Source organism: Coregonus lavaretus (assembly GCF_964263955.1).
Source record: "Coregonus lavaretus genome assembly, chromosome: 4".
NCBI classification, from domain to species: domain Eukaryota; kingdom Metazoa; phylum Chordata; class Actinopteri; order Salmoniformes; family Salmonidae; genus Coregonus; species Coregonus lavaretus.
The window spans coordinates 41,909,346-41,934,431 of NC_139991.1; the positions used below are offsets into that span (position 1 = coordinate 41,909,346).

Sequence of the window (25,086 nt, forward strand, 5' to 3'; positions counted from 1 at the left end):
TGCACCTGTTGTATTCGGCGCATGTGGCCAATACAATTTGATTTGATTTGATTTGACTTGATTTGCTGAATAAATGTTTTTGCTAAAGCCTACCCCACTCTCCCCTACTGTAAAAGTGTATCAAAGCCTTAAGCACTACTCCATCTGCCCATGAAATACCACTGCCCAGAGGCTGTCATTGGGCAACACAGAGGGCTTCATTAAAATCAGCTGTGAGATGTCAATCAATCAATAATACTTCATCAGCTTTGTAATTGGTCTTGCAGATTTTAGATTATGCTTATTAAATGAATTTATTTTTCATCTAATCAAGAAATGCTGAAACATCTAATCAAGAAATATATTTAAATTCATTGACACACTAATGTTCATTGTCGAATATGAGAACTAAGCACATTGTTGTAACCAATATACTATACAGTGACCTCAAGAAAGGAAAGCACTGTCATGGATCTATGGTCTCTGGATGTACTCTGACCTCTTGTGGGACACCTGTAGCACTGCATTAGATTGTCAATGGCAGTGGTACGAGTTACGGTAACTTCTAACTCACTTTTCAGAGGTTACTCTTTCAGAGGTTACTCTTTCCAAGAAAATGCATTTATGCTGATATCTAGTGCTCTCAATCAGATGTTGTAAAGAAATATATAATTTGTCCTACAAGCATTAAGCAACAGATATCACAACATGTTCTCAGGTGGATTCTACATAAAAGAGAATTTAAGCAGAAAATTGTGTGTACAAAGCAACTCAGCAGTGGTCCACAAACAGCCAGAGAAAAGCATGCATAGAAAGCAGTAGATAGAAGATGAGTGGAGTTGGAGTTAGTGGTCGTCAGCAGGCTGGCTGGCCCAGAGAGAGGCAGGGGGCGAGCAGAGCCCTAGTGACATCTCCAAACATGTCAGCACAGTGGGGTGGACAACACATCCCACCCTGCCCTCTGCACCCGATCACAAGATCAACAAGGACAAAGCTGTTTTCCCTCGACCCCCACACCACCCTGTCAGCCCCAACCGAGACAAACAGCCGCTGGATAGGGGGAAACTGTTCCGCAGGTGTCCTCTGCTGAGGATCCTTTCATATTTCCATATTTGATACTCATCCTTTGGACCTGAACCTGCCCTTGAGTCAGTTAGCCATGGTTGCTCCAGTGTTCTCCATACTGGGGTACATCTACTCTCTTAGCCTCCTGCTCCTGCTGCTGCCTGGTTGGAGCCAGGGCATTCCCATCATGTCCCCTGAGGAGCCTCGACGGGGCCCGGGGGCCAGGGATCTGGTGGATACCTCCATGTTGGAGCAGGATCAGGATGTAGACCTGGACATGCAGGACTTTCTGGGTCAGTTTCTGTCTACGTTGAACCTCACAGAACTGGGGCCCCGGGCAAGGCCCCGTGCCGCCCGTAAAGAGCCACCAGAATACATGCTGGAACTGTACAACCGCTTTGCCAACGATCACAAAGCGGTGCCCTCTGCCAACATAGTTCGTAGTTTCAAGAATGAAGGTAGAACACTTACTTTTATTTGTCTGAAGACATTTTAAATGTAATTTGTTTGACATTTTCTTACTTTTATCATCCTGAAAATGTATCTTTGGATATGATTAATTGTTTATTGAGCTAACATTATAAAGACACTCAAATTAGTTTTGTTTAATTTGAGAACTATAGCATTATACAATTTATTGACTAATAAAACTTAAAAAGTATGTTGAAAGGTATACATAGCTGTTTGTTTTCTTTTAGAAAAGTTAAGATTTGACTGTAACTGTAAATCACTCTTTGTTTTGGGCTCAGGTTAACTGAGGTTGACTTTAAAGCATTCAAAGTCTTATGAAGTTCAGCCCTAAATTGACAAGAATAAAATATTTTATTTGCCCTTAAAGAAACGTTTACTAAATTGAAATTTAGTAGGTGCTTATTTCCTCTTCTTGAAGTCAGATGATATGATTGCAATAAAATCTAACCATTTACAAAAGAGCTAAAATTAAACCCTTATAATTGATGCATTATTTCATATCAAATTGATTAAATCCAATTTAAATCTAAACCCAATTCAGACCTTCATTGATATTTTAATTCCAGATTCCTCCCCCTACAGTGTGACGGTCAGGGGCATGAGGACACACCCCCTGCTGTTCAACATCTCCATCCCCCACCATGAGCACATCTTCACCGCCGAGCTCCGCCTCAACACCCTGGTCCAGAGGGACCGCAGACGCTACGCCGGCCTTGACCGCAAGGTGACAGTCTACAAGATACACAAGGGGGGGCACTGGAGGAAAGAAGAGGGGAGGGACGGAAAAAGGAATGAGCAGGAGACAGCCGAAATTGAGGAAATGGAGGAGATGGAGGAGCTGGCAACCCGGCACATCTACGGTAAAGATGATGTCTGTGTTACCTTCGACCTGACCAATCAGGTCAACCTTTGGCGGAAGGAAGAGAGCTCCACCCACCGACTGGAGGTCCACATTGCAAGTCTGAGGTGCAAAGGTGGGAAGACCCGCCAGGAGGTCAGAAAAGAGGATGGAAGGAAAGAGTTGGTTGATGTGGATGTTGACATGGGCTCGGATGGTAAACACAAGCCAGTGGTGATTGTGTTCTCAGATGATCAAAGCAGAGACCATCGTGAGGAGGACAAGGGGGAGCTCAACCAGATGATGGAACATGAGAACGACCTGCCGGCTGACCTGGAGCTGAGTCCACACGGGAACCGGGGGGACCAGGCTGGGAGCGATGCTAGGAACACTGGTGGAGAGGAGCTGGATGAGGAGACTCTCATGCAACTGCACTCCAACCTCATTTACGACACTCCTCTCCGAATCCGCCGCAACGCCAAGGGTGACCCCTGTAAGAAGATCCCTCTCTATGTGGAGTTTAAGGACATTGGCTGGGATACCTGGGTCATACAGCCCATGGGCTATGAAGCCTACGAGTGCAATGGTGTATGCAGCTACCCTATGACCTCTGAGGTCTCGCCTACCAAGCACGCCATTGTCCAGACTCGGCTGAGCAGTAAGATTCCACAGAGGGTGTCACCAGCCTGCTGTGTTCCCACCAAGCTACAGCCCATCTCACTCCTTTACGAGGATGGAGGAGTGGTCACATACAAGCACAAGTACGAGGGCATGGTGGTGGCAGAGTGCGGCTGTAGATAGTCATAGAACTGACTGAAGGTTCAGGAGAGAATTATAGAGACTTTGGATTAGCATAGACTGATTTCACCAATTTCATCAATTTCACTATCAAAGAAGAAAACCAGATCAAAAGTGCCGATTTGAAAATAACACATCCATTTCCACAAGCATCAAGGATACTTGCTTTGTGAGCTAGAAACAGACATATAGTAGTTTATAAACATAATGAATACAGTGTACCATATTTAGGGCATGAATCATTTCTATATACAGTATCTAATGAACACGCAGCTTCAACTACATTTTAAGATAAAGATAAACAGTGGAGGAGTAAATAGGAAGATGACAGAGCAAAAGGGTGCATTATATGATGGGAAATGTGCCATTTCTAAAAGTACATTTCCTATTATATGGAGATTATATAAAATGCTATTTTACAATGCCAGCAATATAATGTAATTTTGTAAAACAAAAGAGAAACACAAAAAAAGATGTGGAATGTGAATATTATGCTGTTCTTTGTGGTATGTATATGTTTGTCATCTTACATTTTACTTTTATCATGACGATTTATTGGTATGTACTGTCAGATATGCACAAAACTCTATTGGTTTAAATGACAGAAAATGATAACAGATAACTCCTACATGTACAGTATATATACAGTGCATCCGGAAAGCATTCAGAGCCATTGAGTTTTTCCACATTTTGTTACATTACAGCCTTATTCTAAAATGGATTCAATTGTTTTTTTCCCTCATCAATCTACACACAATACCCCATAATGACAGAGCAAAAACAGATTTTTAGAAATGTTGTCAAATTTATTAACAATAAAAAACTTAAATATCACATTTACATAAGTATTCAGATTCTTTACTCAGTACTTTGTTGAAGCACCTTTGGCAGCGATTACAGCCTCGAGTCTTCTTGGGTATGACGCTACTAGCTTGGCACACCTGTATTTGGGGAGTTTCTCCCATTCTTCTCTGCAGATCCTCGCAAGCTCTGTCAGGTTGGATGGGGAGCGTCGCTGCACAGCTATTTTCAGGTCTCTCCAGAGATGTTTCATTGTGTTCAAGTCCGGGCTCTGGCTGGGCCACTCAAGGACATTCAGAGACTTGTCCCAAAGCCACTCCTGCATTGTCTTGGCTGTGTGCTTAGGGTTGTTGTCCTGTTGGAAGGTGAACCTTCATCCCAGTCTGAGGTCCAGAGTGCTCTGGAGCAGGTTTTTATCAAGGATCTCTCTGTACTTTGCTCCATTCATCTTTCCCTCGATCCTGACTAGTCTCCCAGTCCCTGCCGCTGAAAAACATCCCCACAGCATGATGCTGCCACCACCATGCAAAGTTCAATCTTTGTTTCATCAGACCAGAGAATCTTGTTTCTCATGGTCTAAGAGTCCTTTAGGTGCCTTTTGGCAAACTCCAAGTGGGCGGTCATGTGCCTTTTACTGAGGAGTGGTTTCTATCTGGCCACTCTACCACAAAGGCCTGATTGGTGGAGTGCTGCAGAGATGGTTGTCCTTCTGGAAGGTTCTCCCATCTCCACAGAGGAACTCTGGAGCTCTGTCAGAGTTACCATCGGGTTCTTGGTCACCTCCCTGACCAAGGCCCTTCTCCCCCGATTGCTCAGTTTGGCCGGGCGGCCAGCTCTAGGAAGTCTTGGTGGTAACAAACTTCTTCCATTTAAGATTGATGGAGGCCACTGTGTTCTTGGGGACCTTCAATGCTGCAGAAATGTTTCGTACCCTTCCCCAGATCTGTGCCTCGACACAATCATGTCTCGGAGCTCTACGGACAACTCCTTTGACCTCATGGCTTGGTTTTTGCTCTGACATGCACTGTCAACTGTGGGACCTTATATAGACGTGTCTGCCTTTCCAAATCATGTCCAATCAATTGAATTTACCACAGGTGGACTCCAATCAAGTTTTAGAAACATCTCAAGGATGATCACATTTCTAAAAATCTGTTTTCGCTTTGTCGTGATGGGGTATTGTGTGTAGATTGATGAGGATTTTTATTTATTGAATCAATTTTACAATAAGGCTGTAACGCAACAAAATGTGGAAAACGTCAAGCGGTTTGAATACTTTCCGAATGCACTGTACATGCTGTTATATAAATATAACCATATATTCTACATGCAAAGACAGAGGCTCATTCTAAAAGAGAGCAGAAAGAATGGTGTTTGATATTTCAAATATGAGTGCTTCCATGATGGACTAGATGTAGTAAAATGTGAAATTAAATGTATTATAGAAATGTATTATAGAAACACGTGTTATAGAAATGTATTATAGAAATGAAACTTTGTTTGAGGTCCTCTTTTACAAAGGCCTGTGGACAAGCCAAGAATACATGTTCACTACAGAAGTAAATCTTGCTTTGAATAGAGTGGCCTTGCGCAAAATGGCTTTGATCAATGCAATTGCCATGTGGAAAACCTTTCAAGAATGGCATGGCTCCCAAAGTTTAGGGTAATACCAATTACCCTACCGAAGACATTCTTTAAAAAAGTATACTCGGTCATAACAGACTTTATATGGGCTAATAAAATTCATAGAATAAAAAGGAACGTTTTACATCTACCTAAGTCTGAGGGTGGTTTTAACCTTCCAGACTTGGAATATTGTATCAATTTGCTACCTAAGGCTTTTACTTGCCACATTTACAGTACCAGTCAAAAGTTTGGACACACCTACTCATTTAAGGGTTTTTCTTAATTTTTTTAACACATATGGAATCATGTAGTAACCCAAAAATTGTTAAACAAATCAAAATATATTTTATATGTGAGATTCTTCAAATAGCCACCCTTTGCCTTTATGACAGCTTTGCACACTCTTGGCATTCTCTCAACCAGCTTCACCTTAAATGCTTTTCCAACAGTCTTTAAGGAGTTCCCACATATGCTGAGCACTTGTTGGCTGCTTTTCCTTCATTCTGCCGTCCGACTAATCCCAAACCATGTCAATTGGGTTTAGGTCGGGGGGATTGTGGAGGCCAGGTCATCTGATGCAGCACTCCATCACTCTCCTTCTTGGTAGAATAGCCCTTACACAGCCTGGAGGTGTGTTGGGTCATTGTCCTGTTGAAAAACAAATGATAGTCCCACTAAGCCCAACCCAGATGGGATGGCGTATCGGTGCAGAATGGTGTGGTAGCCATGCTGGTTAAGTGTGCCTTGAATTCTAAATAAATCACAGACAGTGTCATCAGCAAAGCACCCCCACACCATAACACTTCCTCCTCCATACTTTGCAGTGGGAACTACACATGCAGAGATCATCCGTTCACCCACACCGCATCTCACAAAGACACGCGGTTGGAACCAAAAATCTCCAATTCGGACTCCAGACCAAAGGACACATTTCCACCGGTCTAATGTCCGCTGCTCGTGTTTCTTGGCCCAAGCAGGTCTCTTCTTCTTATTGGTGTCCTTTAGTAGTGGTTTCTTTGCAGCAATTCGACCATGAAGGCCTGATTCACACAGTCCCCTCTGAACAGTTGATGTTGAGATGTGTCTGTGACTTGAACTCTGTGAAGCATTTATTTGGGCTGCAATTTCTGAGACTGGTAACTCTAATGAACTTATCCTCTGCAGCAGAGGTAACTCTGGGTCATCCATTCCTGTTGCAGTCCTCATGAGAGCAAGTAAAATAGTAAAAATAAAGAAAAACCCTTGAATGAGTAGGTGTGTCCAAACATTTGACTGGTAGTGTAGTTAAATGCACTAAATAGGAACATTGGGGTACATATTGAAGATGCGCATGCTCATCCCCATAATCTTTTTACTTGTCTATTTTCTAAGAATAAAGCTAAGAACATTAACAACTTCATAGTTAAGAACACTATAACAATATGGAAGAAAATGAAACGTATTCTACGAGAACCAGTATCTCTCCCTAAAAACACAACCTTATGGAATAATCGTGGATAGCTTTTCAGAATTCACAGATAAATTGGTCCAAATGGAAAACCAAAGGCATATAAACCGTAAATGACTTGGTAACAGGAAAAACATTTATTTCCATGACAGAATTAAAAAGTAATTTTGGACTGACCAATGTATAGTTTCAAATACATGCAATTTAAAAGTTACATATCACAAAATTTCGATTTGAAATCTTTTGGACATCAGAGCAACCTTCAATATAGAATGTATTATAGAAGAGACAAATTTCACAAATTCTACAGCACAATGGCAAAGTCATGTCTGAAGTGTAAAACTTACAATGATTAAATAATCCATTCTGTCTGGGAATGCTATAAAGTTGGCTGTCAGAAGTATTACAATGTAAATTTACTTTTAATCTGTCTGTCTGTATATTTCAAAACATAGCATATAGAGGTGTAGTGAGATACCCAATGGGCTGGACGATTCTCTTCTCATCAATCATCTTGAATTTTTTTTCAATTAAAAACTTGGAAATCAATGAATCCACCATCATTAACACAATGGAATAATCTAATGATTTATTATAGAAATTTTGAAATAGCATGGGCAACCGAGAAAAGTGAATTGGTACAATTTAAGGCCATGTGGCAACAATAATGCAGGCACTAGGGATGGAGGCATGAGCATGCGGGTCTGGGCAGAGGAGATGTAGTCGTTGCTTGTGTGCATCTGTAAGTGGTTGTTCTTCTGTGTATGTTTGTATTTGGTATAAAAAAAAACTAAAAGCATATTTTTTTTATATAAATAATAATATGCCATTTAGCAGACACTTTTATCCAAAGCGACTTACAGTCATTGCGTGCATACATTTTTGTGTATGGGTGGTCCCGGGGATCAAACCCACTACCTTGGCATTACAAGCGCCGTGCTCTACCAGCTGAGCTACAGAGGACCATGATATTTGTTTTAAAGAAAGAAAAGGAAAACCTTTCAAGAGGAGTGTCATATCAGGTCAGATAATGTGAAATCAAAGGGTAAACAATATAGAAGGTGTTATTGCTTTTCTTTATTGCAGACAACTTTATGTCTCTGCAAAATGTCAAACCTCTACATTTGTAGAAAGCAGAAGCAGAAAGATACAGATGATGTACAGAGCCATAGATTAAGTTTGCTTGCAAAAAGTAATTTTTCCTGAATACGTAATATACTGTCCATGTCCATGGAACCAAATGAATGTTTTAAATCCTTTCTGCCCACTTATTTGTGGGCTAATCTATCTGCCTCAGTCTGACTCACACCCCCTACGACCCTGCCATCACACATCCTTCTAGAGCCAAATGCAATGCAAGCTGCCCCCCCCCCCCCCCCCCCCCCCCTCCCCCCCCTCTATGTGATGGTGATAAGGAGGTGTTAGGGCCTGGAGACTTGTAGACCATCACTCAGGATGAGACACCATTCCAAGTGGGGAGCAGTAGGGAAAGGGGGCTGTCAGATTCCTGGGCCCCAACACCAACAATCTCTCAACAATCTCTATGGAACATTCAATCCACCCCCCAGCCAGCCTCTGTTTACTGGCCAGTCTCTCTCTACCCACCACTCTCTGCCCCCAAACCCTCCCACTTCCCTTCTCTGGCATGGCTACTCTGAGGCCCTTATCATGGCTTTGCCTGCAGGACAGATGGAAAACAAACATGTCACATCACCACCCTTCTTCTGCTGTCAGCAGACGGAAGGAGAAACAACCTCTATGGAATAACACTGAACTTTGAAACCAACTAAACTTGGTGCTCAGTCAAGATTTGCTTTTCACTGACATGCATTTGTTAATCACAACTATATTCTTAATTCCATTGTTTTACTCAGATTTGTGTGTATTGGGTATATGTTGTGAAATTGTTAGATATTACTTCTTAGATATACTGCACTGTCGGAGCTAGAAACACAAGCATTTCGCTACACCCACATTAACATCTGCTAAACACGTGATAAAGTGATTTTATTTGATTTACTGTATACTGTGCCTAATACCAATTGAGCTGTTACAACTATTATTTCAGAGTATTTATTAATGACTTGAAAGGTGATGGTCATTTATTTTGTAAATTTGATGTGCATGTGAATGTTCAGTAGACTTATTGCATACTGTGGAAATTAATTATCTTGAGGAAAAATAAACTTTATTTGTTTTGCAGCATGAAGACATGGTTCGCATATGGTGTTGTTGAATGAAATGCCAGATAAAATCTCCAGATTGTTGGAAATGCACATACAGTACCAGTCAACATTTTGGACACACCTACAAAAAAGTGTTCAACAAATCAAAGATTCTTCAAAGTAGCCACCCTTTGCCTTTATGACAGCTTTGCACACTCTTGGCATTCTCTCAACCAGCTTCATGAGGAATGCTTTTCCAACAGTCTTGAAGGAGTTCCCACATATGCTGAGCACTTGTTGGCTGCTTTTCCTTCACTCTGCGGTCCAACTCATCCCAAACCATCTCAATTGGGTTGAGGTTGGGTTATTGTGGAGGCCAGTTCATCTGATGCAGCACTCCATCACTATCCTTGGTCAAATATCCCTTACACAGCCTGGAGGTGTGTTTTGGGTCATTGTCCTGTTGAAAAACAAATGATAGTCCCACTAAGCGCAAACCAGATGGGGTGGCGTATCGCTGCAGAATGCTGTGGTAGCCATGCTGGTTAAGAGTGCCTTGAATTCTAAATAAATCACCCACAGTGTCACCAGCAAAGCACCCCCACACCATCACACCTCTTCCTCCATGCTTCACGGTGGGAACCACACATGTGGAGATCATCCGTTCACCTTCTCTGCATCTCACAAAGACACAGTGGTTGGAACCAAAAATCTCAAATTTGGACTCATCAGACCAAAGGACATATTTCCATTGCTTGTGTTTCTTGGCCCAAGCAAGTCTCTTCTTATTATTGGTGTCCTTTAGTAGTGGTTTCTTTGCAGCAATTTGACCATGAAGGCCTGATTCATGCAGTCTCCTCTGAACAGTTGATGTTGAGATGTGTCTGTTACTTGAACTCTGTGAAGCATTGATTTGGGCTGCAATCTGAGGCTGGTAACTCTAATGAACTTATCCTCTGCATCAGAGGTAACTCTGGGTCTTCCTTTCCTGTGGCGGTCCTCATGAGAGCCAGTTTCATCATAGCACTTGATGGTTTTTGCGACTGCACTTGAAGAAACTTTCAAAGTTCTTGAAATGTTCAGTATTGACTGACCTTCATGTCTTTAAGTAATGTTGGACTGTCGTTTCTCTTTGCTTATTTGAGCTGTTCTTGCCATAATATGGACTTGGCTATCTTCTGTATACCACCCCTATCTTGTCACAACACAACTGAATGGCTGAAACGCATTAAGAAGGAAAGAAATTCCACAAATTAACTTTTAACAAGGCACACCTGTTAATTGAAACGCATTCCAGGTGACAACCTCATGAAGCTGGTTGAGAGAATGCCAAGAGTGTGCAAAGCTGTCATCAAGGCAAGGGGTGGCTACTTTGAAGAATCTCAAATATAACATATATTTTGATTTGTTTAACACTTTTTTGGTTACTACATGATTCCATATGTGTTATTTAATAGTTTTGATGTCTTCACTATTATTCTACAATGTAGAAAATAGTAAAAATAAAGAAAAACTCTGGAATGAGTAGGTGTGTCCAAACTTTTGACTGGTACTGTAGGTCTATGGTACATTTACTTGGAAACGAATTACATTTGCAGTTTATAAATCAGGAGCAAAGATTGACTCATGCAGGCACATCTTGGTTTTTCAGACCTCATGGGACTTCTAAAACTTCTACATGAGTTTGTAGGACAGCTGCAAGTGAAAATGACATTGACATTTTATAAATGACATTTGTTTGTCATGAATGGAAAACGGAATGAACACATACCGATAAGAAATAAAAGCTGACTTTATAATAATAAGCCACTTAGCAGACGCTTTTATCCAAAGCGACTTATAGTCATGTGCGCATACATTTTAACGTATGGGTAGTCCCGGGGATCGAACCCACTACCCTGGCGTTACAAGCGCCATGCTCTACCAATTGAGCTACAGCCCTAGAGCCAACTCTAAGCCGACCAGCCTCTCTGCGCTCGAGCAACGCTGACTCACAGAACATGCTCCCCCTGCTGACATGAGTAGCACTGGAGCAATGTACTCATTGCACTGGAGTCGCGAGGGCGTTGCAGGGAGAGAGGGAGTTGTTTATTTTCATAGCTAGCACTTTAGCATTGTTTACCAGTATATTGCGACCATGTTTGTTTTGTTTAACCACTGGCACAATTGAAAAACATCAAAGACAGTCGCATCATGATCAGAAGATAATCAAATATTGACTCGAATTTCGATTCAAAGAACACTGGTTTTGTTGTCGGTTAGCAAGCTAACTAGCTCAACGATAACATTTTCGGTTTGCTACGAGAAAGTATTACTTTTTTTATTTATTTATTTAGCTACACTGACTATTAGCTACAATTTACCCACATAATCTTTGGATTTGTAAGCTAGCCAGCCTACTAGCTAGCTAGTTTACTATCACAAATGTAAATGTTAACCTTAGCTATTTAGCTAGCTAGCTGGGTATTTGCATTAGCTAACGTTAGTCTCAGACACGATTTGAGGCATTTTATGCCAAAATAGTTAGCTTTTGTAAGTAATATTTGTGTTTTTGTAACTAATTAGCCAAGATTGTGTAGAAAAGTAGCTAGCTAGTGAAGTTTGTTGTGCCAACGTTTGCTAGTAAACATGATGGCATCATTAATTTGCTGTCAGTCAATGCTTCTGTGCACTGATAGTACGGGAGTGCTCTAACATAGTTATTTTCTGTCTCCCTCACTGCAGTCTGTCCTGGACACCCCACCTTCTGTAGAGTGAACGGGACACATTCCATTCTCACCCTGGCAAAAGGCTTCAGAAAATGTGTTTTTCACTCATCATTGATCTAGAGTGAGGACTAAACTGGAAGCCTCCATAAGATTGAACTCCAAGTAATAGAGACTGTGGAACAGTGAGCAAGATGTCGATCACAAACACCCCCACAAGCAACGACGCTTGTCTGAGCATCGTGCACAGCCTGATGTGCCACAGACAGGGTGGAGAGAGCGAGACCTTCGCCAAGCGAGCCATTGAGAGCCTCGTTAAGAAACTGAAGGAGAAGAAAGATGAGCTAGATTCTTTAATCACAGCCATCACCACTAACGGAGCTCACCCCAGCAAGTGTGTCACCATACAGCGCACCCTGGATGGACGCCTGCAGGTAATAGCTTGGTCATTCATTAGGGCACCCTGTAGTAAAACATTTTGCAACAGAAAACGAAAAAGAGCATTTCTTATTGGACAAGAACTGGTAGTCCCTCCCTGTTTCAGTTCCTTTGGTGCCTAATGAATTCCACCTTGCTGATAGATAGGAGATATTCCACTCGCATTACAGGCTGAACTCTTTTTTTCTTTCAGGAACACTCTGATTTCAGATGACTGCTGTACTGTTCATAACTCTCGTCTTCTCATCTGTGCTCTCAGGTTGCGGGGCGTAAAGGCTTCCCCCATGTGATCTATGCCAGACTGTGGCGGTGGCCTGACCTGCACAAGAATGAACTGAAGCATGTGAAATACTGCCAGTTTGCTTTTGACCTCAAAGCTGACAATGTGTGTGTTAACCCGTACCACTACGAGAGGGTGGTATCACCAGGGATTGGTGAGTGGGTTTTATTTTCTTGAATACTGTAGTTTAGGCCCTCTTGACTTTTCCTTTGAATTCTAAGTTGGATCTCATGTGTCCTTCTACTTCTCTTCACAGACCTTTCAGGACTGACTCTTTCAAGCTCAGGTAAGGGAGGCTCTCGCTCTGTACTAGTAATTTGCTGTTCACAATGGAGGATTAAAGTGAAGTTCCCCAAAACCTTGACCCTCTCACCCAACCTGCCCTACCAGGCACACTCATGGTCAAAGATGAGTATGAATTTGAGAACCAGCCATCTCACTCTGGTGCGGAGGGCCACCATCAGACCATCCAGCACCAACCATCCAGACCAGGGGGTCCCCAGGAGTCGTTCAGCAGCCCGGCCCTGCTCCCTCCCCCTGAGGGCAGCAGCTCAGCCTCCACCTCTGCCTTCTCCAGCCTCGCTGCTGGAGCTTCAAGTGAGACACTGTGTTGTGTTTAACCCTCCCATGTCATGTAGTTCATTACTCCCCTTAAATGTAAAGTTTCATTTTGTGGTGAATACGCTCCTGACATAAATGCAGGACACAGTGGCTCCCTCATACCCCAAGTTTGTGTGTCTGTATCGTGGTGTATGTGTGTTTGTGTCTGGGTGTGTGTGTGTGTGCTTGTATGTTTTCCATACCCACCCACTCTTGCCCGTCCTGCTTCTGTCCCTGTAGCCCAGTCCAGTAGCCTTCTGTCAGGGAGCCATAGCAGTGAAGGGCTGCAGCAGCTATCCTCAGGGCCAGGCCCAGGCCCAGCACAGGGACAGAGCTCACAGCAGAACGGCTTCCCCCTGGCACAGAGCTCCACATACCATCACAGTAAGCACCCACACTCAGCCCTCCACATTTTAATACAATACCAGGGTTGGGGTAAATTCAATTTGCTTCCTGAATTGACTGAATTTAAATAGAATTGAACCCAACCCAGTGAAACACCACTGCACTTCCTGATTTGGCCTTGTTTTGAAGATTGCTAGTTAAGAAATGCTGTTGTTTGTACATCCTGAGTCACCATAGCAACAACATAGCCATTTCCTCAAAATAGTCACTTCCTCAAAATAGTCAGAATTAATATAGGATAAATCAAGAAATCTGTAATTCATTTAGGTTGTCTTAGTCACACAATTTTACATCTAGCTAAGGTGGTCTGGTGCAGTATTTCTCAAGTTAAAAAAGGTGCATGGAAAATCGAGTCAGTGCACTGCATACAGTCTATCAAGTCGAAGGTCTGGCTGCTCGCTCAGGACTGATTTCTGAGAACAATAACATGTCTACAACTTAATCTGCAAGCTGTCAAACTATCGTAAGTAAATCACAAGCTACACGTTGTTTATCAGTGCCCAAAGTCACTTGCTAGCTAGCTAGCTAGCTAAGTTCCAACTATCAAATAAAATTGTATTTGTCACATGCTTCGTAAACAACAGCTGTAGACTAACATTGAAATGCTTCCTTACGGACCCTTCCCAACAATGCAGAGAGAAAAATATAGAAAAATTATAACAGAAAGAATAAATAAACAATGAGTAACGATAACTTTGCTATATACAGTGGGTAGAACAAGTATTTGATACACTGCCGATTTTGCAGGTTTTCCTACTTACAAAGCATGTAGAGGTCTGTAATTTTTTATCATAGGTACACTTCAACTGTGAGAGACGGAATCTAAAACAGAAATCCAGAAAATCACATTGTATGATTTTTAAGTAATTAATTTGCATTTTATTGCATGACATAAGTATTTGATACATCAGAAAAGCAGAACTTAATATTTGGTACAGAAACCTTTGTTTGCAATTACAGAGATCATACGTTTCCTGTAGGTCTTGACCAGGTTTGCACACACTGCAGCAGGGATTTTGGCCCACTTCTCCATACAGACCTTCTCCAGATCCTTCAGGTTTTGGGGCTGTCACTGGGCAATACGGACTTTCAGCTCCCTCCAAAGATTTTCTATTGGGTTCAGGTCTGGAGACTGGCTAGGCCACTCCAGGTCCTTGAGATGCTTCTTACGGAGCCACTCCTTAGTTGCCCTGGCTGTGTGTTTCGGGTCGTTGTCATGCTGGAAGACCCAGCCACGACCCATCTTCAATGCGCTAACTGAGGGAAGGAGGTTGTTGGCCAAGATCTCGCGATACATGGCCCCATCCATCCTCCCCTCAATACGGTGCAGTCGTCCTGTCCCCTTTGCAGAAAAGCATCCCCAAAGAATGATGTTTCCACCTCCATGCTTCACGGTTGGGATGGTGTTCTTGGGGTTGTACTCATCCTTCTTCTTCCTCCAAACACGGCGAGTGGAGTTTAGACCAAAAAGCTCTATTTTTGTCTCATCAGACCACATGACCTTCTCCCATTCCTCCTCTGGATCATCCAGATGGTCATTGGCAAACTTCAGACGGGCCTGGACATGCGCTGGCTTGAGCAGGGGTACCTTGCGTGCGCTGCAGGATTTTAATCCATGACGGCGTAGTGTGTTACTAATGGTTTTCTTTGAGACTGTGGTCCCAGCTTTCTTCAGGTCATTGACAAGGTCCTGCCGTGTAGTTCTGGGCTGATCCCTCACCTTCCTCATGATCATTGATGCCCCACGAGGTGAGATCTTGCATGGAGCCCCAGACCGAGGGTGATTGACTGTCATCTTGAACTTCTTCCATTTTCTAATAATTGCGCCAACAGTTGTTGCCTTCTCACCAAGCTGCTTGCCTATTGTCCTGTAGCCCATCCCAGCCTTGTGCAGGTCTACAATTTTATCCCTGATGTCCTTACACAGCTCTCTGGTCTTGGCCATTGTGGAGAGGTTGGAGTCTGTTTGATTGAGTGTGTGGACATGTCTTTTTATACAGGTAATGAGTTCAAACAGGTGCAGTTAATACAGGTAATGAGTGGAGAACAGGAGGGCTTCTTAAAGAAAAACTAACAGGTCTGTGAGAGCCGGAATTCTTACTGGTTGGTAGGTGATCAAATACTTATGTCATGCAATAAAATGCAAATTAATTACTTAAAAATCATACAATGTGATTTTCTGGATTTTTGTTTTAGATTCCGTCTCTCACAGTTGAAGTGTACCTATGATAACAATTACAGACCTCTACATGCTTTGTAAGTAGGAAAACCTGCAAAATCGGCAGTGTATCAAATACTTGTTCTCCCCACTGTACATACTGTATTCTAGTCAATGCCACATTGCTCGTCCTAATATTGATATATTTCTTAATTCCATTCTTTTACTTTGAGATTTGTGTGTATTGTTGTGAATTGTTAGATACTACTGCATTGTTGGAGCTAGGAACACAAGCATTTCGCTACAACCGCAATAACATCTGCTAAATATGTGTACGTGACCAATAAAATTAGATTTTGATTAGATTTTACATGGGGTACCAATACTGAGTCAATGTGCAGGGGTACAAGGTAATTGAGGTAGATACTGTATGTACTGTACCTATAGGTAGGGGTAAAGTGGGTAAAGCTCCTTAGTCTAGGCAACAGGATAGATGATAAACAGTAGCAGCAGCAGCGTATGTCATGAGTCAAGAGTTGGTGTAAAGAGGGTCAATGCTGATAGTCCTATTTGGTTAACTATTTAGTAGTCTTATGGCTTGTGGGTAGAAGCTGTTCAGGGTCCTGTTGGTTCCAGACTTGCTGCATCGGTACCGCTTACCGTGCGGTAGCAGAGAGAACAGTCTCTGACTTGGGTGGCTGGAGTCTTTGACAATTTTTAGGGTCTTTATCTGACACCGCCTGGTATAGAGGTCCTGGATGGCAGGGAGCTTGGCCCCAGTGGTGTACTGGGCCAAACGCACTACCCTCTGTAGTGCTTTGCGGTCGGATGCCAAGCAGTTGCCATACATGATGCAGCCAGTCAAGATGCTCTCAATGGTGCAGCTGTGTAACTTTTTGAGGATCTGAGGGCCCATGCCAAATCTTTTCAGCGTTGTCGTGCGTTCTTCATGACTGTGTTGGTGTGTGTGGACCATGTTAATTCCTTAGTGATGTGGACACAGAGGAACTTGAAGATCTCGACCTGCTCCACTACAGCCTGTCGATGTGGATAGGGGCGTGCTTGATCACTTCCTTTGTCTTGCTGATGTTGAGTCAATGAAGAATAGCACTAAATCATGTCAAACTTTAAATGCACTGTCAATGAAGCTAGCTAGCAGGCACATTGAGCAGCCAGGCCACAATCAGCTTATCAAATCACTGGTGAGTGGCAACGTGTGTGCTTGGAATATTGACACGTTGCAGTTGGGTTACAAGTGCGCTCTGATCGTCTCAATTCTCATTTTGCTCCAAAAAGTGGCAGACTCGAGTGATTGACACTGTCAAACACATCAGCAAGTGGCCACTCCATAATGGGTTATTTCAACATAACATTGGCGACGTGTTGTCTTACGTAAACAAGTCTGAGGCACTGCTTAATGAGCAGGGCCCGGGTTTGCCGATAGCGAGGGAATTTAGGCTTAAGCATCATTCACATTACCAATAAGCACTCCATTACGTTGCGCCAGATGTCATGCATTTCAATCGGGACGTCCACAACGGAGTGGAATCGCAACAACCCTTGTGGTTGAAGGCTCCGTTGTGAGACGGACGCCGCATCCTTCGAAGAACAGGAAGTTACCAAACCACAGAAGATGAAAATATGTGGTTTTCGGTGATGGCTAGCAACTTGTAAACAATTACCCATTGCTATAAGTGAGTACTATTATAATAGTAATGTTAAATAATACACATTGGCTGCTCCCGTTTAAGTTTATTGTGATGGTAATGACGTTTGTTTTTTAATACAATTATTAGGTGGAGATCACTAGCTACAGTAGTATCTTCAACCTAGCATTTAGCTAGCTAGCAAGCTAGCTTGACTTGCTATAAAGTTAGAGAAACAAGTTGAGGGAAAAAGTAACTAAACAAAACATGTTTTATTATCACCTGAAAAATATTTTGCCATCTCCCAAAATAAATGCGATGTCTGACGAGAGACAAGCTCTACTCCATCTTGCTTTATAAACACTACACTTGTCCGTTCAGTAGCGGGGCAAGACTCCGTGAAGATGAGATACAGCGTATTATAAACTGGGTGGTTTGAGCCCTGAATGCTGATTGGCTGACAGCCGTGGTATATCAGACCGCATACCACGGGTATGACAAAACATTTATTTTTACTGCTCTAATGAAGTAGGTAACCAGTTTATAATAGCAATAAGGCATCTCGGGGGTTTGTGGTATATGGCCAATATACCACAGCTAAGGGCAGTATCTAGGCACTCCGCGATACGTCACGATGTGTATATGGGGCATTACTTGTTTTAACGATGCATCGTTCCTACAATGGCTGAAGATGTAACGTGCATTTCCCAAAACACCACACAGAGAACGTTCTTTAAGTGCATCGTTAGATGCTTATAAGATAGAAAAAGAACCATCACTGCTCTCGGATCAGCTTTCTCCATTCAAATCTTACCATAACATTATAATTACTTCACAATACTGACGACGGATTAGTTCCTAGAAAGAAATGATCACCTATGGGTGCAAATATCAAGGTGGCTTATTATGCAAGGCTACCCAACAAATATATTGAGGCAAAAATTAGACCATAGCCTATTGGCACAATAGAACTCAATTGATTGACAATGAAATTGATTGAAATATATAGGCCCATGTAGCATATTTATATTTAATGCAGTCATCTCGGTTTTCATTTGAAGCATATTTTCATCCTTCACTTTTTTGTAACAACTGTAAAGACTTTGACAACTTTGTATTTGTAGTCAACCCTGTTCTAAAGTTATCAGCGGTCACAGTCAAACAGATAAACATCTTGATTTTATGTTTAGCGGAGATCTTCTGCATCTAACGACGCACTTAGCTGTTCTATGAGTGGTCTGAGGCAGTCAATAAATAACAAGTGCAACTTTAGTTACGATGGTTTTGGGAAACACTTCAGAGATTTAATGGATGCTCCTACTATGGTTCTAATGATGAACTTAGCCAAAATATGCTTTTGGGAAACCGGGCCAGAGGTGCGTTCAGTTCGCTTGAACGTTTTCTACGTTGCGGAACGGTTTGTACCGAATGTCACGTTTCCCCCAAACGTTCTTGAACACTTAGAGGTACGTTTGCTCCCGTTTGGTGGGTGTGGCTTGAAGCAATAAGTGACGTATTTAAAAGGGAAGTGGCCATGCTGACAGCGTTCCACAACCCAACCCCTCCCCGTATTTTCAACTAGTCGTTCAGTACAGCACCGTTTCCGTTCAATTGAACGTGCCAGAACGTAAAAATGTACTGAACGCAGCCCAGGTCCATCTCACTGTCTGGAGGTTCTGGCCATATGATTGGATAGAGCATGCAGCTGATAGAGCACAATCAGTACAGCTGCTTCTCTCGTGTTAGTGGGCACTGAGCAAGTGGGCATGATCATAATCCATACCCCCAACCCTCCAGTAAGTCGTGACAAACTCACTTACAAAACTCAGTTTTGTACTTTATGACCAAAATGATCATATTTCCACTTTGTAGTCAATTTTGACACACAAATGTGTGTTTCTGACTCATATCGATGCCACATAGGCTGTTTAAAACCAGAGAAGTTGGTTCTAAGGGGAAGTTGACCTTTAAAGTGAGTGGGCACCTGCATTCATAAGCCTAAATATAACTTGCACTGCCTATGCTACTAGCAATTACAGAAATGACCTGCATTTACAAACAACCATTACAGGTAGCACTCATATTCATCCGCCCTCCATATATCATAACAGCCTTCAAATTAATTCCCTACTGCTTTTCACAGAAACCCTATTAACTTCTCAGAACCTGGTTCTCAAAATGTTTCTTCTCTCAAAAAAGCTTTTCAGCATTACCACATTGCATCTCCAGCGGGTTCATTCCTCCTTGGTCAGTTATATAATTCCTCTCACCCTTGAGACTGTAGCCTATGTATGTGTCGAATGTGATTGTGAGTTGTGTTTAGTTCAAAGCTAGGTATTTTCTTGCTATATTGATGATCTGATGCAACGGGGGACTGTTCTGCTTTCAGGTGCCACCTCAAGCTGGCCGAGAAATGGGAACTTCCCCCCCTCAGTGCCTCACCACCAGAATGGGCACCTGCAGCACCACCAACCCATGCCCAACACCCCACACTACTGTGAGTGGCCGTGTTGTCCCCCTCTCTGGGTATACAGCTTGTGGTGCTGCAAACATCTGAGCCTAACATATGTTATCTCCCCCAAAGCAGCAACCTAACATTTAATTCATGTAACAAAGATTATGGTCTTGTGAAATGAAAGGGCTATTTCCTAGAAATTATGTGAGTTTGCACTTGTAATGTCAAATTGTAAATGTTATGCCATTTGACATACATTTTTTGCTCATTTAGCACGAGCAGTACAAACAGCACCATTCTCTGGATTGTTAATTTATTTACCTGGCATTCTCTTCCAGGGCTCTCACACAATGAGATTGCATTCCAGCCCCCCATCTCCAATCACCCTGGTGAGTCTGTGTGCAAGGTTACTCAGAGAGTAAGTTCTGTATGTACAGTATGTGTCCCCATCTGATCCGGTATGAGGTGTGAAATACAGTGCCTTCAGAAAGTATTCACATCCCTTATTCCACATTTTGTTGTGTTACAGCCTACATTTAAAATTGATAACATTTTGATTGTTGGTCACTGGCCTACACACTATCCCATAATGTCAAAGTGGAATTATGTTTTTAGATTTTTTAAAACAAATTAACTAAAAATGAAAAGCTGAAATGTCTTGAGTCAATAAGTATTCAACCCCTTCGTTATGGCAAGCCTAAATAAGTTCAGGAGTACAAATGTGCATAACAAGTCACATAATAAATTGCATGGACTCACTCTGTGTGCAGAATTGTTTAACATAATTTTTTCATGACTACCTAATCTCTGTACCCCATACATACAATTATCTGTAAGGTCGAGCAGTGAATTTCAAGCACAACCACAAAGACCAGGGAGGTTTTCCAATGATTTGCAAAGAAGGGCAACTATTGGTAGATGGAAAAAAAGAAGCAGACATTGAATATCCCTTTGAGCACGGTGCAGTTATTAATTACATTTTGTATGGTGTATCGATAAACCTAGTTAATACAAAGATACAAGTGCCCTTCCTAACTCAGTTGCCGGAGAGGAAGGAAACCGCTCAAGGATTTCACCATGATGCCAACAGTGGCTGTGATAGGAGATTACTGAGGATGGATCAACAACATTGTAGTTATTTCACAATACTAACAAATGACAGAGTGAAAAGAAGGAAGCCTGTACATAATACAAAATATTCCAAAACATGCATCCTGTTTGCGATAAGGCACTAAAGTAATACTGCAAAAAATGTGGCAAAGAAATTAACTATTTGTCCTGAATACAAAGCGTCATATTTGGGGCAAACACAACACATCACTTAGTACCACTCTTCAAATGTTCAAGTATGGTGGTGGCTGCATCATGTTATGGGTATGCTTGTCATCGGCAAGGACTAGGGAGTTTTTTAGGATAAAAATAAACGTAATAGAGCTAAGCACAGGCAAAATCCTAGAGGAAAACTTTCCAACAAACACTGGGAGACAAATTCACCTTTCAGCAGGACAATTACTTAAAACTCAAGGCCAAATATACACTGTTGCTTACAAAGACGACATTGAATGTTCCTAGCCTAGTTACAATTTTGACTTAAATCGTCTTGAAAATCTATGGCAAGACTTGAAAATGGCTGTCTAGCAATGATCAACAACCAACTTGATAGAGCTTGAAGAATTTTTTGAAGAATAATGGGCAAATATTGTACAATCCAGATGTGCAAAGCTCTTAGAGATTTACCCAGAAATACTTACAGCTGCCAAAGGTGATTCTAACATGTATTGACTCAGGGGGTTGAATACTTATCTAATCAAGATTAAGTGTTTTATTTTCCACTTTGACATTAGACTATTTTATGTTAATCGTTGACAAAAAATGACAATGAAATCCATTTTAATCCTACTTTGTAACACAACAAAATATGGAAAAAGTCAAGGGGTATGAATACTTTCTGAAGGCACTGTAGATGGTATAGAGACCAAGAACATGTGAATTGATGGTGATGCTTTCGTTATGTTCCAGCCCCTGACTACTGGTGCTCCATTGCCTACTTTGAGATGGATGTTCAGGTTGGGGAGACGTTCAAGGTTCCGGCCAGCTGCCCCACTGTTACGGTGGACGGGTACGTGGATCCCTCAGGAGGGGACCGCTTCTGCCTGGGTCAGCTCAGCAACGTCCACAGGACAGAGGCCATCGAGAGAGCCAGGTACTCTACCATATAAAATTGAAAAAGGAACGATTTAATGTCTTTGCTAAATTAAATTGCTAAGCAGAGTACCTGTCACGCCCTTCAGTTTTATATCATTCATATTTTTGGAAGAGTATTAGTGTACCATAGCAATATAAAGTATTTTTTTAGGCATATTTAAAAAACGGTTTCTCTGTTTGCTTCTCTTCTTCCCTGCTTTCTTCCTGGCTCTATAGACTTCACATTGGTAAAGGGGTGCAGCTGGAGTGTAAAGGGGAAGGGGACGTGTGGGTGCGTTGCCTTAGCGATCATGCAGTGTTTGTGCAGAGTTATTACCTGGACAGGGAGGCAGGACGTGCCCCTGGAGACGCAGTGCACAAGATCTACCCCAGCGCCTACATCAAGGTGAGATATTATATTTTTATTGTATTCCATTGAGCTTTTATTTTGTACTATTTTTATTATTATTATTATTATTTGAATTACTTCTATTCTTATTTTTGTTGCGTAGTTGAGAGGTGTACCTGCAAGTAAACATGTCATTGGACTGTGTACACACCATGTGTATTCTGTGCATATGACAAATAGATTTGATTTGATATCACAGCCCACAGACTCACTGCTGAGGAATGGCACCCCTAAATAAACAAGGAATGTTTTTCATCTTTATTATTTACATGCGTCTCAGTGGTTATATGACTGCTTGGGAAGGTTGATTGTTCTCAAAACAGGTTAAAATCCTTCCGTTTTAGACCGTTGAACCTAGGGATGAGCACAGTTATTCAAATATCTGAACGGACTTTAGTATTCGATATACAGCTAAAAAGTATTTGAACAGTTAAAAAGCTAAATTAAATGATCCATGTGACATTAGAGTATTTTATGTAAATCGTTAACAAAAAATGACAATTAAATCCATTTTAATCCTACTTTGTAACACAACAAAATATGGAAAAAGTCAAGGGGTATGAATACTTTCTGAAGGCACTGTAGATGGTATAGAGACCAAGAACCTGTGAAGGATATATCATGATATTTGATGTAATAATGTAATAAACAACAAATGTGTGAATGTAGTTCTTATGACATGCACACTCTCAGTAGCTTACTTACACTACCGGTCAAAAGTTTTAGAACAACTACTCATTCAAGGGTCTTTCTTTATTTTGACTATTTTCTACATTGTAGAATAATAGTGAAGACATCAAAACTATGAAATAACACATATGGAATCATGTAGTAACCAAAAAAGTGTTGAACCAAATCAAAATATATTTTATATTTGAGATTCTTCAAATAGCCACCCTTTGCCTTGATGACAGCTTTGTAAACTCTTGGCAACAGCACACCTGATTCAACTAATTATCAAGCCCTCGATTAATTGAATCAAGTGTTTTTTGTCCGGGGCTACAACAAAAATGTGTGCTGTTGGGGGTACTGGAGGACCAGAATTGGGAAACACTGCTGTAATCAATGCAGTCAAGACCAGCACTATCAGATGGGATGATAAATACCCTATGGTAGCTAGAAGTTTTCTAACTAGCGTGAGTCGGCTTCGATACGTTCTACATCTCTCTGCTTGCCCTGCCCTCCTGCGTCCCAAACACACCGGACCCTCCCCCTGCTGCAGCAAAAGAGCGCCACAGTCTCTCCCTCGCGCAGTAATAAGTGCAACAAAAAAACAACAACATGTATTTAGACTATCCGGATATCACATTTCATGATATATTATTTGAATAGTGAAATTATTTCAATTGCCCATCTCTAGTTGAACCCCTATCCCCTCTGCCCCATTGTGTGTAGTCCCTAACCCTCCCTGTTCTCTCTGTGTGCTGTGCAGGTGTTTGACCTGCGCCAGTGCCACAGGCAGATGCAGCAGCAGGCAGCCACAGCCCAGGCGGCTGCTGCAGCACAGGCAGCAGCAGTGGCTGGAAACATCCCCGGGCCTGGCTCTGTGGGAGGCATCGCCCCCGCCATCAGTAAGTCTCTCTTTTCACACTATTCATCCTTTAACCTGTCTGCCAAGCAATATATCCATCTGTCTTGTCTCAGAGCATCTCAGGAAATTACAGAAATGGGAAAATGTGTGCACTGCCTTAGATGTGTAACTCTATATAGGTAGTGAATCACTGAGTGAGTCATTCTATCAAATATGTAGTACTTCCCCCTAACTACTGAGTGTTTTTAACCCCCTCCCTTCAGGTTTGTCTGCGGCTGCAGGTATAGGAGTGGACGACCTGCGCAGGCTGTGTATCCTGAGGATGAGCTTTGTAAAAGGGCTGGGGGCCTGACTACCCCCGGCAGAGCATCAAGGAGACACCGTGCTGGATTGAGATCCATCTCCACCGGGCCCTGCAGCTACTGGATGAGGTGCTGCACACCATGCCCATCGCTGACCCCCAGCCACTGGACTGAGTTATAGAACGGCAACACTAACTAGACTTTGTTTATAACTGACAACACCACATGCTGGACTGAGTGACTGACTGCCCATGCCGTGTATGCTAGCCCATTTTAACTATGACTGCTGTCTGCTGTGCTGAATGGAATGAGAGAGGGGGGAGATGAATATGATTTATTTTTCCTACCCACTGGCATCAAAGCCAGCCAGGGTTCCTTCTCTGAAGATACCAGCTCATGAATCCGTTTTCTACTTACCTCAGAATCAGGATACACAGTTATTACTCATGGATGCTTTTCATTCTCTGTTCTATTCATAAATATATCTGTCCATACCATCCTATTCATTGACAGACAGGGCCATGTCATAACACTTTATATACTGTATTTATGAGTTGTTTCAATGCAGTTTTTTAAATTAGCACTTTATTGGTTTGCTTTTCATGTGCTTGTTTTCAGTATGTTTCTTGTTGATAGTTTAGAAAATTAGTTTAGGAATGCAGTGTGAGGGGTGGTTTCCACATACATTTATATTTTAAGTAGGTATGTTTGTCTCAGAATATTCAGCTTTTGTAGCGATGAGTGGGATCCAGGCCAGAACCTTTTGCAAGATGATGTTCACTT

General features: G+C 42.1%; 1 protein-coding gene and 1 pseudogene across 2 annotated transcripts; both read left to right on the plus strand.

Annotated features, from left to right (window-relative positions):
* Positions 1-1,138: 1,138 nt before the first annotated feature.
* Positions 1,139-3,154, plus strand: LOC311127125 (bone morphogenetic protein 10-like; the record flags this gene model as incomplete). The annotated part of the gene is made up of 2 exons (XM_084158890.1): positions 1,139-1,502; positions 2,082-3,154. 2 exons carry the CDS (start codon positions 1,139-1,141, stop codon positions 3,152-3,154), a joined length of 1,437 nt encoding a protein of 478 aa, XP_084015016.1.
* Positions 3,155-11,241: 8,087 nt separating this feature from the next.
* On the plus strand, positions 11,242-24,569 carry LOC311128364 (mothers against decapentaplegic homolog 4-like; annotated as a pseudogene). Its single transcript, XR_014615294.1, has 12 exons — positions 11,242-11,498; positions 11,915-12,329; positions 12,593-12,767; positions 12,870-12,899; positions 13,004-13,210; positions 13,454-13,597; positions 19,812-19,919; positions 20,216-20,266; positions 21,897-22,080; positions 22,299-22,467; positions 23,903-24,041; positions 24,265-24,569. The product of XR_014615294.1 is annotated as a mothers against decapentaplegic homolog 4-like (transcript).
* Positions 24,570-25,086: the final 517 nt, after the last annotated feature.